The sequence below is a fragment of the Narcine bancroftii genome, chromosome 12, assembly GCF_036971445.1.
Source record: "Narcine bancroftii isolate sNarBan1 chromosome 12, sNarBan1.hap1, whole genome shotgun sequence".
Taxonomy (NCBI): domain Eukaryota; kingdom Metazoa; phylum Chordata; class Chondrichthyes; order Torpediniformes; family Narcinidae; genus Narcine; species Narcine bancroftii.
Window position 1 is genome coordinate 28,236,085 of NC_091480.1, and position 12,484 is coordinate 28,248,568.

Sequence of the window (12,484 nt, forward strand, 5' to 3'; positions counted from 1 at the left end):
ATCTGAGACACTGATCACGTTGAGTGGTTCAAAAGTCTGGCTTCACAGCTCAGCCAGGTCAAACGTACTGATCTGACTGGATGGTTTGTGGTTTGTGCTGATCATTCAACTTGGCATTAAGTAAGTCAAGTCATGGGGTTTGGGAAGAAGTGAAACAAACAGGTCTGCAGATGCCATGACTACACTCAAAACGTAGAAATGCTAGAGGAATTCAACCAGTCTTCCAGCTTCCATAAGACATAAAGATATATTTCTGACATTTCGGGACCGAGCCGTTCCTCAAGGCAGGAGTGAAAAAAGACAGGCGTCTGAATGAAAGGCTGTGGGCAGAAAGGGGGGAGGAGCCAAGGCTGGGAAACAAAAGGTGTTAATTGGATGTGATAAAAGAGGAAAGATGAGAATTGGTTTTTGCTCTGTGAAAAGAGACGGAGGGAAAAGGGCAGAGAGAGGCAGACAGACAGAGCTAGAGGAAAGGAGACAGGGAAAGAAGATTGTGGTGGGGGGGAGGGGGGGGGGTGGTGGTGCTGGCTTCTAATAGAAACTGGAGAAGTCGATGTTTATGCCTTCTGGTTAGATGGTGTCCAGACAGAAGATAAAGGACACAATGAGGGCGTAAAGATACTACTGACTGGAGTAGCTCTCAGTTCACTGACTGTGTGGTATCCTCATAGCTAGTATATGTGGGGTATTCAGGGCAGCAAAGGTACAGAAACCTGAAAGGGAATGACAGATGGCTATCACAAGTTGCAAAGTACCATACATTTGGACATCCATTGATTGGTATACTGTGCATTTTAGAGATGTGTACAAGGGCTGATTTACACAATGCAAGGGGAGATAGACGCATACTACAGCCAATGGAATGCCAAGTGGAGCCCCAAAACTTGATGGGGTGATTGTTCCATACCAGCTTATAAATCCAGTTATAGGTCTGCTCAATATTAAACAACCTGATTTCAGGAGGTGTATCTCTTTGGGATGACAGAGACATAAAGATGGTGTCAGCAATACGAAGATCATCAAGACTCAAGAGACATCAAATCCACCAGGATTCTAATATTATTTTCTCATCTCCATTGAGTGCTAGTTCCATACGCCAAGTCGCAGTTTGGGGGTTTGAGAGACACAGACCTGATCAGATCCAAAGCTTCCTGATATAATTTACATTCAGTTTAAAAAGAAGTAACCAGGTCCGCTAATCCTTCTATGTATCCCTATAGAAATCTATTGAATTCCCAAAGTGGCTTTTGTTTCCGTCTCCACTCCTGTGATCCCGCAGCCTCACATGAAACAGTAGCCGCTTTCAGGTATTTTCCCTGCCAAGAATACACCCGCAGAAGCGGATTCAGACTCGTGGAATGGTCGTTCAGGTGGCAGCGCTAAAAGCGCAGCGCTCTCCAGCTCCTGTCCCTTTGGTATGTCAGGGTTGGGGCGGCCGGCGTGGGCCGTCAGGGCTGGGGTATAATATGTGGCTTTACATCGGGGTATTTTGGCCACCTGAAAGTGCCTCCTTACTCCCTAGCAGAGTTAGCAGAAGTTGGCTGTCCTTGACAATGTAGAGCTAGTCTACAGGAGGCTCTGGGAGAAGTTGCTTCCTTTGGCTGGACCACATAGATCAATGTTGGTGGAGAAGATTCAGGAGGAGTGTGGTGCATGTGTTGGTGTCATCCATAGATTTGTGTGCTGTGGCACAATGTATGAAAGGAACACCCAACGGTAATATCGTGCACGAGAGTATTGCTTCGCGCATAGAATTGTGTCCATGTCCTTTGAGAGGGGCCATGCAAATCAAAGATCTTGCTCTGGATTACATCTGGCTACATTATGCTAATTGAAATACAGATTGGAATTATAATTATTTTGCCTTTGCACCAACGAGACATTTAATTCTCCTCTCACCTTTAGTCATTTCTTCCCCTCTTCTCCAGATTTCAATAACTCTAACTGATCTCTAACTGATGAAAAATTATTGATCTGAAATGTTAACACCACTTCATCCTCCACAGAAATTGCCCAAGTGTCAAAATGACATGGGATGATGCTATGCAGTTGAAAATAGACTTAACCTAAAACAGAACACTACATCCTTTTTTGGGTATCGAAGCATCCAATGAGAATGTCAACCTCTCACTTTTCAGTGGGAACTTTGTTAACATCAGAATTCTTTACCTGATGTAAAACTACTCCCAAATTATGTCAACCATATAGTCTAACAGCCAGTTTCCTTCTTCAGTGTAATTTTCAATCTTATTGATCTTACAAATAACTTCTTACCCGTTCACAGAATAACCAGGATTTTACTAAGTGCCTGAAGCTGAGCCATTTGAAAGGGCACAAATTACATTTTTTTTTGCAATGAGATCTATGACTCTCTGCAACCTCCCAAACTGCTTTGTTCAGAGAGGTCAGGGCCATCTCTCTCAGCCGTACCCTTAAGGATTATTCCAGGTTGCTGCCAAGGTTCTGTGTCATAGCTCTCGGTCTGTTGCTCAGTTGTGCATCAGGAGGTCACACAGGTTTGACACTCGAGAGGACTGCATCTGCTTCATCTTCAGCCCACAACCACAGGAGGAATGGACACAGGGAATTTGTTGGATTTTCTCTCTTCCCCATTGTGCAGAAATTTATTGATTGAACTTGTGCCCTTATTCCAAAAAATGAGATTTCTCCCCCCCTTCCCTCTGGGCGTCCACTCTTTCAGTAGACGCAGCCAGCAGCAAGCCCAATAGCTTGAGGAGTGCTGCTAATATTTAAAGTCTGTCTGCAGAGATCACAATTGATAATCTATGTGCTGGCATCTGCAAAAAAAAAATAATTCACACAATAAAGTAATAGAATTATGTGCGCTAAAATGGGCATTGTGCAGTGTCACTCAGTGAACCTTACAAGTGAAGATCATCCCCTCTATAGAATATTTTCAAAGAACATTGGGGTGGCATACAATCTGTTTCAAAGTCATCAAAATGCAATAAAGCTATGTTTGCATCTTATACCCACCAGACATCATGTAGCCAAAGAGTTTACTTACCCATCAAGCTTTGTCTTTCTTCTTTCTTTTTAGCTTTTTGCTTTGCCTCCAGCTGTACAATAGATAAGGGCGGTGTCATTATTGGACTTGGCATGGCACTAGCTGCGAACCGTGCTAGTAAGCCAAGGCCACTCTCATCCAGGACAGGCGAAGATAGACCATCACTGCAGTCATTCCTATAATCCTCTTCTTCAGAGCTGTCATCTACATTGCAAAAAAAAGGGAAGTTACTGGCAGTAAAACAATGAACAATAGACAGTGGGTTGAAGGAACTGGAGAATTAATCCTATTTGTATTTTGAGCCTCTGTGATCATTCTGCATCCTTTTTAAGTAGAAACATTAAAGTACAGAATAGACAGCAAGACTGAAGCTCTTCAGATTCTTTCTTAAGGAGCAAAACATCCTAATTCCCTATTTTATCCATTGTATATTGTTTAACATTTTAATTTAATGAGAAGAGTTATTGACACTTTGAGGTAAAAGAAGGTTTCGCTGTTAACAAGGATGCTGAGTGAGAGAAAGATTATCCATTCCTCAGTCACAGGCGATACAAACTGGTGAATAGAATGGATAGTAACCTTTCTATCTCAGCAGTTCCCATCGATGGAACCACATCAAAATCCATTTGCCTCCAAGGACCAACATTCTCCACTCCTCCAATCCACCTTTCTGACATCAGTACATGAATATAAAACAGTGAAGATATTAAATAACCTTGTCGTGTCGGAATTCCATAATGCAAATCATATTTAGTCCTTTGACTGTTAGTTTCTAGCAGAGGGGAACCTTTAAGTCCAAGGATTAAATTTACAGATGTGTTTTACATTTGTGTGCCATCTCAGAGACATCAACATTCATTTTCTTTTCTTTGACTCTACATTCTATACATATTTTAAAAATATTTGCACCACTCAATGAAATTTTACCAGTTAACAGCAATTTTTGGTGGTTTTGCTTTGAAATGTTACAGACAGTTTAGACCTTCTAAACAGTGCAAGATCAGTTAGGGAAGAGTAAAGTTAAGAAAGCCGACTGTTAGCATCTTTATATTTAAGGAAGCATTGAGCAGCGTAAGTATGTTAAGCAAAGAAAGCTTTCTTCTGAGAATGTAGTTCTCAGAAAAAACACATCACAGCTTATTGGTAAAAGCAAGCAAGCCTACTGCGCACAAAGGAGGCTGTGTGTAGGCAGACTTTGAACAGTTTTGGGTCCTTTGTTGTCATGGTAACAATTTATATATTTTATCACAACAATATCTTAAATTGCAACAGCAAAAGGGATATTTGCTTCCCTGAAACATTTAAATTTAAATATCCTTGTATAGGTACAATTCATTAAACAAAAAAAGACAAGTCAGAGTTCATAGGTCACATGAAAAAAAAAGTGGTTTTCCTACCTACATAACAAAGTGCAAGCTTCTGCTGCCATTGGAAAGTGACCCCACTGCGTGGTGTCTGCCCTACTCCCAGCCATTCACTTTGCTTCTGAGAGCAGCACGAGAGCAATGCAAGATACCGATAGACATTCAAGCATCATGGATAGGGGGTCAAAGGTGAAGGGGTGTCAAGCAGCTGCAAGGAGAAAGCGAGCAATCTAGAAAAGCCAGTTATTGTTTTAGTACTGACATTAGGGGACAGCCATAAAGAACCCTATTACCCAAATATCCCTTAAGGCAATTAGTAACATCGTTTGCCCTTTAATGACAATACCAGGCAACCCTTCTCTGACCTTTTGCAGGCAACATTTCAAAAATTTCAAGAAAGTTACTTCACTCCCAATGTACCATTGCCAATTATATGAAAACTCAGTGACCCTTCTCCTCTCTTGCTTGTACTGTTGAGCTTGCAAGCATCCTGCTGCAGTCAAGCAGAATACATTGCATTCCAAACTGTTGTGGCCCCATTGCTTGATTTCACAGCCCTGAATAAAACCACATGCAAATACTGTGGGCTGCTTTCCCTACGACAGACCAGCAGAAATGATCGATTCTCTGCCATGGCAAGGACACTGTCTCGTAGAGAGCCTATTGATTTTGTTAGTTGTTGCAAAATGTGTTAATGCAACCAGGCATTAATGGATTTTGGCACACTGTCAACTGCAAAACAGGAGTAGGATTGAAGGGAGACCACTGGATTTTTACAACTGGCATTGCTTCCTTTGTGAAGGTTCAAGAATAGTTCACATCCCAAATCTGTTAAAAAAGAATACCCAGAAGATTCAGGCTGAGTGAACCTCAGCCATTCTCACAGAACGGCATCATCCAGGAGCATACAATTTTGTTCATATGGATCAGCAAAAGATTTAGATTTGACTTGCTTCTTTAAGGAGTATTTTGTCTTTATTTATGATCCCATTACATATCGTTAATTTTGATCTGAAGCTATTCCTGATTTAAGTTCCAAGTGTTACAATTAAAAATAATTTCCCCCTTTCTACTACCTTAAATTAGCATTTCAAATCGTAACCTTTTGCTCAGCCAAGTTCAAATGTCCTAGTCAACTCTGGTGGCCATTGCCATTAAAAACAAAACAAAATGGCTTCTGGCAATGGGTTCTAGCCTTCGAAAGATTTCACGTGGTTGCTTGCTGTTATGTCTCCACCTAGTTCTAATGCAAGTCCAGTTCTGTGAATTCGGGTATTTGCAGCAACCATGTTGATACAAAAGATGCACTTTGCTCAACAAAATACCCTCCTGTTCCCATTCAATTGGATTTGCCTCATTACACAGAAGGGACTCTGAAAACAAAACAAAAAATGGTTCAACAAACTCAGTGTATAAATGAGTTGGAATATCTGTGCTCTGGAATGGAATAGAGGCACAAAATACTGATACAAAGTGGGAAGCCATTAATTTGGATGTACCATTTTGTTACAAGAAAATGGTCATTTGCCTCCAAACCTCCCTTGGAATTATACTATTTAAATAACAGAGCTGTAAAATAGTAATACAGTTTACACATTTATTTCTTTAAATTTCTATGTACAGTATTTTTTTTGTTTAAAAAAAAACAGTACACATAAACTTTCAACCTCTCCAAGCTCATCGGGGGGGCAAGGTAAATATCAGGCAACTACTTTCAAATGCGACATTAATTTTGCAACTGGTGTGTCAGTTGTCTCAAAATACATCGTTGGCCCCACAAAAGACCAAACTGTCAGGTTTTTTAAATCTATGCAATCCCATGTTGTTTAAAGAGTCACACTTAACTAAAATTTAACATTGATTACGGAACTGACGTCAAATGGGTTTTATTGTACTGGAAAACCAGTTTGCTTCACCAAAGCTTGGAAAATATCTGGGATACGAGCTCTTGAAGGGCGAGCGCATCCTGATGCTTAGTTACAAAGGGCAATGACATTTTAAAAAACTGGGAATACAGGATGTAAAGTTACTCTACATATTTAACATATTCTGGAAATATTATACTACACTCAGGCTGTACAATCCCATGTATACTGAACACAAACCAATGTTTAAAATTCCACAATGTCACTATTAACTTGCTAAATCCTTCAAATTAGTTAAATATATTAATTGGATCTTTCATAGGGTTTCAACCAATGACAGGCTCTTGTTCACGAGTCCCCACCCAAATCCTCATAATATTCTGGTTTCCACCGGGGCCGTTTGCCAAGTGATTTGCAGCCTTATTTAATCAGCCCAAGTAGAAAATGCCAATCAACTTCAGAGGAGAATATTCAAGCTCTGATACTTCTGCATACATCTTTCATTTGGTGGCTTTGGAAAAAGTTTGAACCGGTAAAACAGAAAATGAAGAAACCAAAAAATAAAGGAATGCTGAAATGACTGGATATTATTCAAGGATGTATTAGAAACTAGAGGAGGCGATACCAGCAAGCTTCTAAGAAATAAAGACAAAGAAAACCAACATTGCTGCATTTCCAACAAACAAGCCTGACGTGAAAGGGATATCTGAATAATAGAGTGTTCTATTGCAAGTGGGAATGAAGTGAAATGCCCTTTCATCTATTAGAAGGACTATATTTTAAAAAAATTAAAAGCAGATGCAAAGCAAGAGAGACAAAGCACGCTCATTTAGTTAAAAAAGAAATTAACATGTTTAATTAAGCTTCAGCACCAAATTGCAGTACAAACATTGGGAAAACACACACACGCACACAAAGTATTCAATTTACAATTCCAGTGGTTCATTGCAGCCTCTCAAGAGGCCAATGCCAAGGAAAAAAAAGGATTTAGGAATTAGCCTATTAGATACAGGCTCCAAAAGAGCCAATATGTAATACATCACAGTTAGAAAAGGGCAGCCTACACTGCCAAATTCCAGATGGTCACTACTTTGCGCCATCTTTTTCTTTCAACACCTGAGGTTTACTTCTATTAACCTTGATTGAATGAGTCCTCCGAACTGTCAGTGAAGGAGGATCCAGCCTCAGCTTCCTCCAGCAGCAAGCCAAAGTGCTTCAGCTTTTTCTTGTCCGTTGCTCGCTGCGATCGCACAGTCCCGGTGGCAGAAGCAAGTCTTTTGGCCTGCTTTGTGCCCAGTGAAGCCTTGCTTTTCTTTGCTATCATGCCATAGAGAGCAGGTGCCTTCTGCTTGGAGCCTGATCGCTCGGACATGCTTGAGGTGGACTGCAGTGGCCATTCATTCTTTCCCAACTCCTCCTCATCCTCTGTGTCAGTATCTGCAGTGGTAAAGGTAGCACTCAGTGTCACCACTTACAGGCTCAACATACCATAGTATTGTGAAAGAAACAAATGCAAGTGGCCAGGTTTCCTGAGGTTCCCAAATGCCTCAAATTTAGGGTTGCTGTGGATGATACGCACTAGCTAATGAAGTAATTGCCTTATTTTTTAAATTCTCAAGCCCTCCCTAACCCCATCCTTCCCAACCTCTGAAACCTTCTCTAACCCATTACTGTCTGTACGCCTCCATGTCCGGCTCCTTCTAGTTACTTTATTCAAGCTTTTAATTATAGACACTAGCATCTCCTTTTGTGGTTTGGAGTCCAATTTTTGTTTGTTAATATGTTTGGTACATTGTTTAGGATTTTCTGATTTGAGAAATGTGCTACATAATGCAACTTCTTGTCATAATGGGCAAAATCTATTTTTTGGTATGTGCAGGGCATCTTTGTAAAAACTACTTTTGTATAATACTTGGGGAAAAAAATTAGGTTCAATGCTTTTCTGCCAGTTAAACCTACAAATTAACTTGGACTAATGAAAACCAACAAAACTATTTGGTTGTTCTCATTTTCTTCCAATATTCTCCTCTCCAGGTTCAAGTATATGTCAAAGTACGGCGAGGATAGTATTTTTCTCCCAAAAAACTCATCACAACATGGAATTTTTCCTCTGTAAAAAGTGAATCTAAGATTTTCATTTATCTCTGTGGCATATTCCCATTAGTCCTCAATTTAATGTCCATACACCCACGGTTTCCATTCAAGTCACCAGGGAGAGGTTGGAAGAGAAAATGGGGGTCATTTGCCCTTTCCTTGTCAGCACAGGGAGACTGAGGCCAATTATTAGCTTCCCTTCTGCCCCTACAGGCAAGGGGCAGAAGGCAATCATGCCTGTTAGCCTGTCTTGACCACTGACCAACACACTTAACCCCAAAGTGATAAAATCAGTTAAGTTCTACTAACTGACAGCAGTGATTGTTAACTATTATCTTATTAAGTATTGCAAATAAGAACAAAAGTAGGTGGAATATATTATACAAGACATATTAATGCAGTAGCCATACCTTTTTGGGACCATCCATAAGATTTTAGTTAATTGGATTAGCTTTTTACATTTTAACATCAATCATTAGGACAGCAATGGTTTTAAAATAAAACCTTCAGTGACTTAAACATATAGAACAAAGATATTGTACACCGTGCCCATGCATTATAAGGTCTGCTTCGACACCGAGAATGACACATGCAGCACCCTGATTTTTGGGGTGGATTTTTCAACTTGCTGATAATCTGATAGAGAAGCCAAATCAAAGCTTCATTCACAATGATTTCAGAGGAAAATAAAATCAGCGAGCCCCTTGAAACCTGTTTGATCGGCAAAAATAACTCTACTGCTAGATCAACAAGTCTCAAATTAAGCCGGAGCAGGGATGTTGGGTTCTATTGGCATCTGGCCAGAATCATACCAAACCTTAAAATGTTGACACTGGCTGTCAAAAATCAAAAAGAATTTAATTTCTCAGTGTTACCATCCATTAACTCAAAAATTAAACATCAGGATAAACAGATCTGCAACATAATTCTTCTAAGGAACCCAAAGCAGTGGCAGTTTCACTGGATACACCCATCGTCTGATCTCATCCGAGACTCAAACACAGAGCTGGTCGGAAGCAAGACTGAGGACTTTAATGAAACATGCAGGGTACTTTTTTTTCTGCATCAGGAATGCTGGAATTACTCTGTGCTTTTGCAAGCATAATCAAATCTCATTTCAGATAATAGACTTTATTTTAGATCCTTCTAACACAGGGTATAGATATTCAAGAAATAAACATATTATTTGGGGAAAATGGAACTTACTGTAGGAGTAACTGCTGACCTCTGATCTCGCTGGAGAATGGGATGCCTTCAGCCTACCCTTGATCTTTGAACTTGACTCCAACTTCCTGCCTTTGGCTGTCATTTTGCTTTTACTTTCTTTGGAAGAGAGCATGCTTGGTGAGCCACCAATGCTTCTATGCAATGCCTTCCTTCCATCCTTCCCCAAAAAGTCTTCATGAGATACCAGGTGCCTATAGCTGTCTGACGTGCTGCATTTCTGTTTCCCCGTTGTGCCATCTGAAAACTTAAAGGGTGACTTTAATTTAGTTAGCGAGAGGGCTTGATGCAGCTTGGTTGCCAGTTGATCCTGTTCACTGACTTTCCTCTTCTTCTTGAACTTAATCAGACCGTGACTCTGTTGGGTTTAAAGTAACAGGAGATCAGAAGTTAATTGATTTCAACATAACTGGTATTCTCCGTTATTGCAGGAGCAAGATGATACACTCGAAGTGGACAAGAATTGGCATTGCTACATAATAATACTGGCCACCATTATGTCAACCCTCTACAGGACGTCTATCGAGAGTGCCCTGGCCGGCTGCATCACAGTGCGGTACGGTGGCTGCAAAGAAATGGATCGGAGGTCAACCTGTGGGACCATGAGTGTGGCAGAGAGGATCATTGGAGTCTCCCTCCCAACCCCTTTGTCATGATCTACCGGCATCAATGTCTGAAGAGGGCACTCAAAATAATCACTTGCTAGCTGGAGACACTGGAATACCAACCAGTGTCTTGCAAATGGCTGGGTTTGGAACTTGTATGTATTACTTTTAACAGTTCTGAGTTTCAAATATCAAAACTTTCTCTAAAATCATATTTGAGAGTTGTAATTGCTCACTTTGGAGCAGAGAATATTAAGAAGATACTTGAAGATTATGCTGTTCTGTGCTCTGGGGATTTTGAGAGCAAATGGAGAAAAAATGTTGACTTTTTCAAGATGCTTCAAAGGGATATATAAAGAGTTCCAAAAGTTACAATTGCTAATGTTTAAGGACAGGATACATGAAGTCTGATCAAAATATCCTGGAGCAGAAGTTTTCAAATTGTCACTTTAAGCAATCCCTATGTCATAAGTGCTCTGTGATTAGCAAGGAATTGCTTAAGGTGGTATGTAAGTGGGAAGAAAAAGTTTGAAAACAACTGCTTTAATCGTAACTAATTGACTCGTTATGTGCACAGTTTCATAACTCCAAAGGAAATGGCCCAATGACAATTTTTCTCAAGCAAAATAATTTCAGTAACATTAGGTCTAGAGCAGTGATTCTCAACCTTCCCTTCCTACTCACATCCCACCTTAAGCAATCCCTTACCAATCACAGAGCAAAGCAATTATGGCATAGGGATTGCTTAAGGTGGAATGTGAGTGGGGGGGGGGGGGGGTGCAATTTGAAAACCATTGGGTTAGAGCCTTTAATAATTTAGATTTTAGATGAGGGTGGTGATGGATTTAAATTTCCCTGCCATTCTCCTTTTTTTTAAAGCATTTGGGATCAAAGAGTCACTGAGCACTTACACACATTGCACTTGCTAAAAATCTGGGCTCCTGCTGGAAATAAATGCAACTAAATTAAGGTTGATACATTAACTGCCAGCTACAGCCCAGTTGCCTACATTTCACTCTATCAGGACAACTAATTGAGGTCTTCACTGGATTCATAGGCCCTATATTAATAATTAAGGAAAGTTTACTTTCCCACTGGTCTCGTGACTCCTTGCTGACATCTTTCACTTAAACAACTTCACAAAATAGATATTTTGTCATTTATTTCATTGTTGTGCAAAGGAGATCTTTTCTATTTTGACATACAGCATGGTAACAGGCCATTTTGGCCCATGAGCCCGTGCCGCACAATTTACACCCAATTAACCTACACCCCTGGTATGCTTTGAGTGGGAGGAAACCGGAGGCCCAGGGAAAACCCATGAAGACACGGGGTGAACGTACTCATTCCTTACAGACAGTGCGTGATTCTGCTGGGTTTAAAGTAACAGGAGATCAGAAGTTAATTGATTTCACCATAACTGGTATTCTCCGTTATTGCAGGAGCAAGATGATTCACTCGAAGTGGAGAAGAATTGGCGCTGTAAAAGGCCTTGCACTAACCGTTATGCCAACTGTGCTGCCCCCCATTTGGCTAAAAAGAAAAACACTTTGGGATATTCTGACATCTTCAAAAATGCAGCATAAATGTGACTTCCTTTTTCATCCAAGACAGGATAGGAAGGTTGTAATTTTTCTTTTAGCACATTAGCAAATGATTCCACTAGAAATTGGCACTGGCTGACATAATGTGCTAATATCCACTGTTATTGGTGAACGTGACAGAGAGAATTGTGCTCCATTTTCATTGGTACGTTGATCATCTTTCCCAGGATATCTCTTCTGATGGCCAGCACTCAGATACTACATCACATTCCCTTTGGAAAACTGATTATACTTGCTTATTTTAGGAATTGCATCTCGTGATAAAAAATATTGCTGACAAATTCATTCTGTTTGCTATTGGTTGACAAATCAAATGTAAGCTTCAAACTTGCATTCAGGATTTGGTTACAGATAACAACATGACAAACAGCAAGCAGAGAAACCGTGTCAGAGGAAAATTTCATACCTGGAGGAATCTCCTCTCTGCAAACAAATTTCGCAAATGGAAATTTTATCAATTTTTTTTTTCCTTGTGATTTAAGCAACTCGACCAACAGCTGTCTTCCAGCACGAGAACTAACGTGCAGGAGAGTGACAACTCAAGGATAAAAAGATGAACATTATTAAAATCTCTAAGTTCAAATGAGCTATGATATCTGAGCAATGACTTTCACAGCTATGTGCTATTTATTTTACAATTTCATTGGTTAGGCACAGTTCAAATTTAATTTAGATGCAAAGATTTTGTGCTGGATGGTGC

At 40.2% G+C, this 12,484-nt stretch overlaps 1 protein-coding gene across 13 annotated transcripts in view; it reads right to left on the reverse strand.

Moving 5' to 3' along the window:
• The window catches only part of tnrc18 (trinucleotide repeat containing 18), a 174,086-nt gene that overhangs the window by 49,946 nt on the left and 111,656 nt on the right, over window positions 1-12,484 (reverse strand). For all 13 annotated transcript variants that reach the window (XM_069905046.1, XM_069905054.1, XM_069905056.1 and 10 more), the window contains 3 exons: window positions 9,558-9,933; window positions 7,395-7,694; window positions 3,029-3,232 (listed from right to left, as the gene is read on the reverse strand). In XM_069905046.1, coding sequence (XP_069761147.1) covers window positions 3,029-3,232; window positions 7,395-7,694; window positions 9,558-9,933 — 880 coding nt within the window. The remainder of the gene's footprint in view (window positions 1-3,028; window positions 3,233-7,394; window positions 7,695-9,557; window positions 9,934-12,484) is intronic.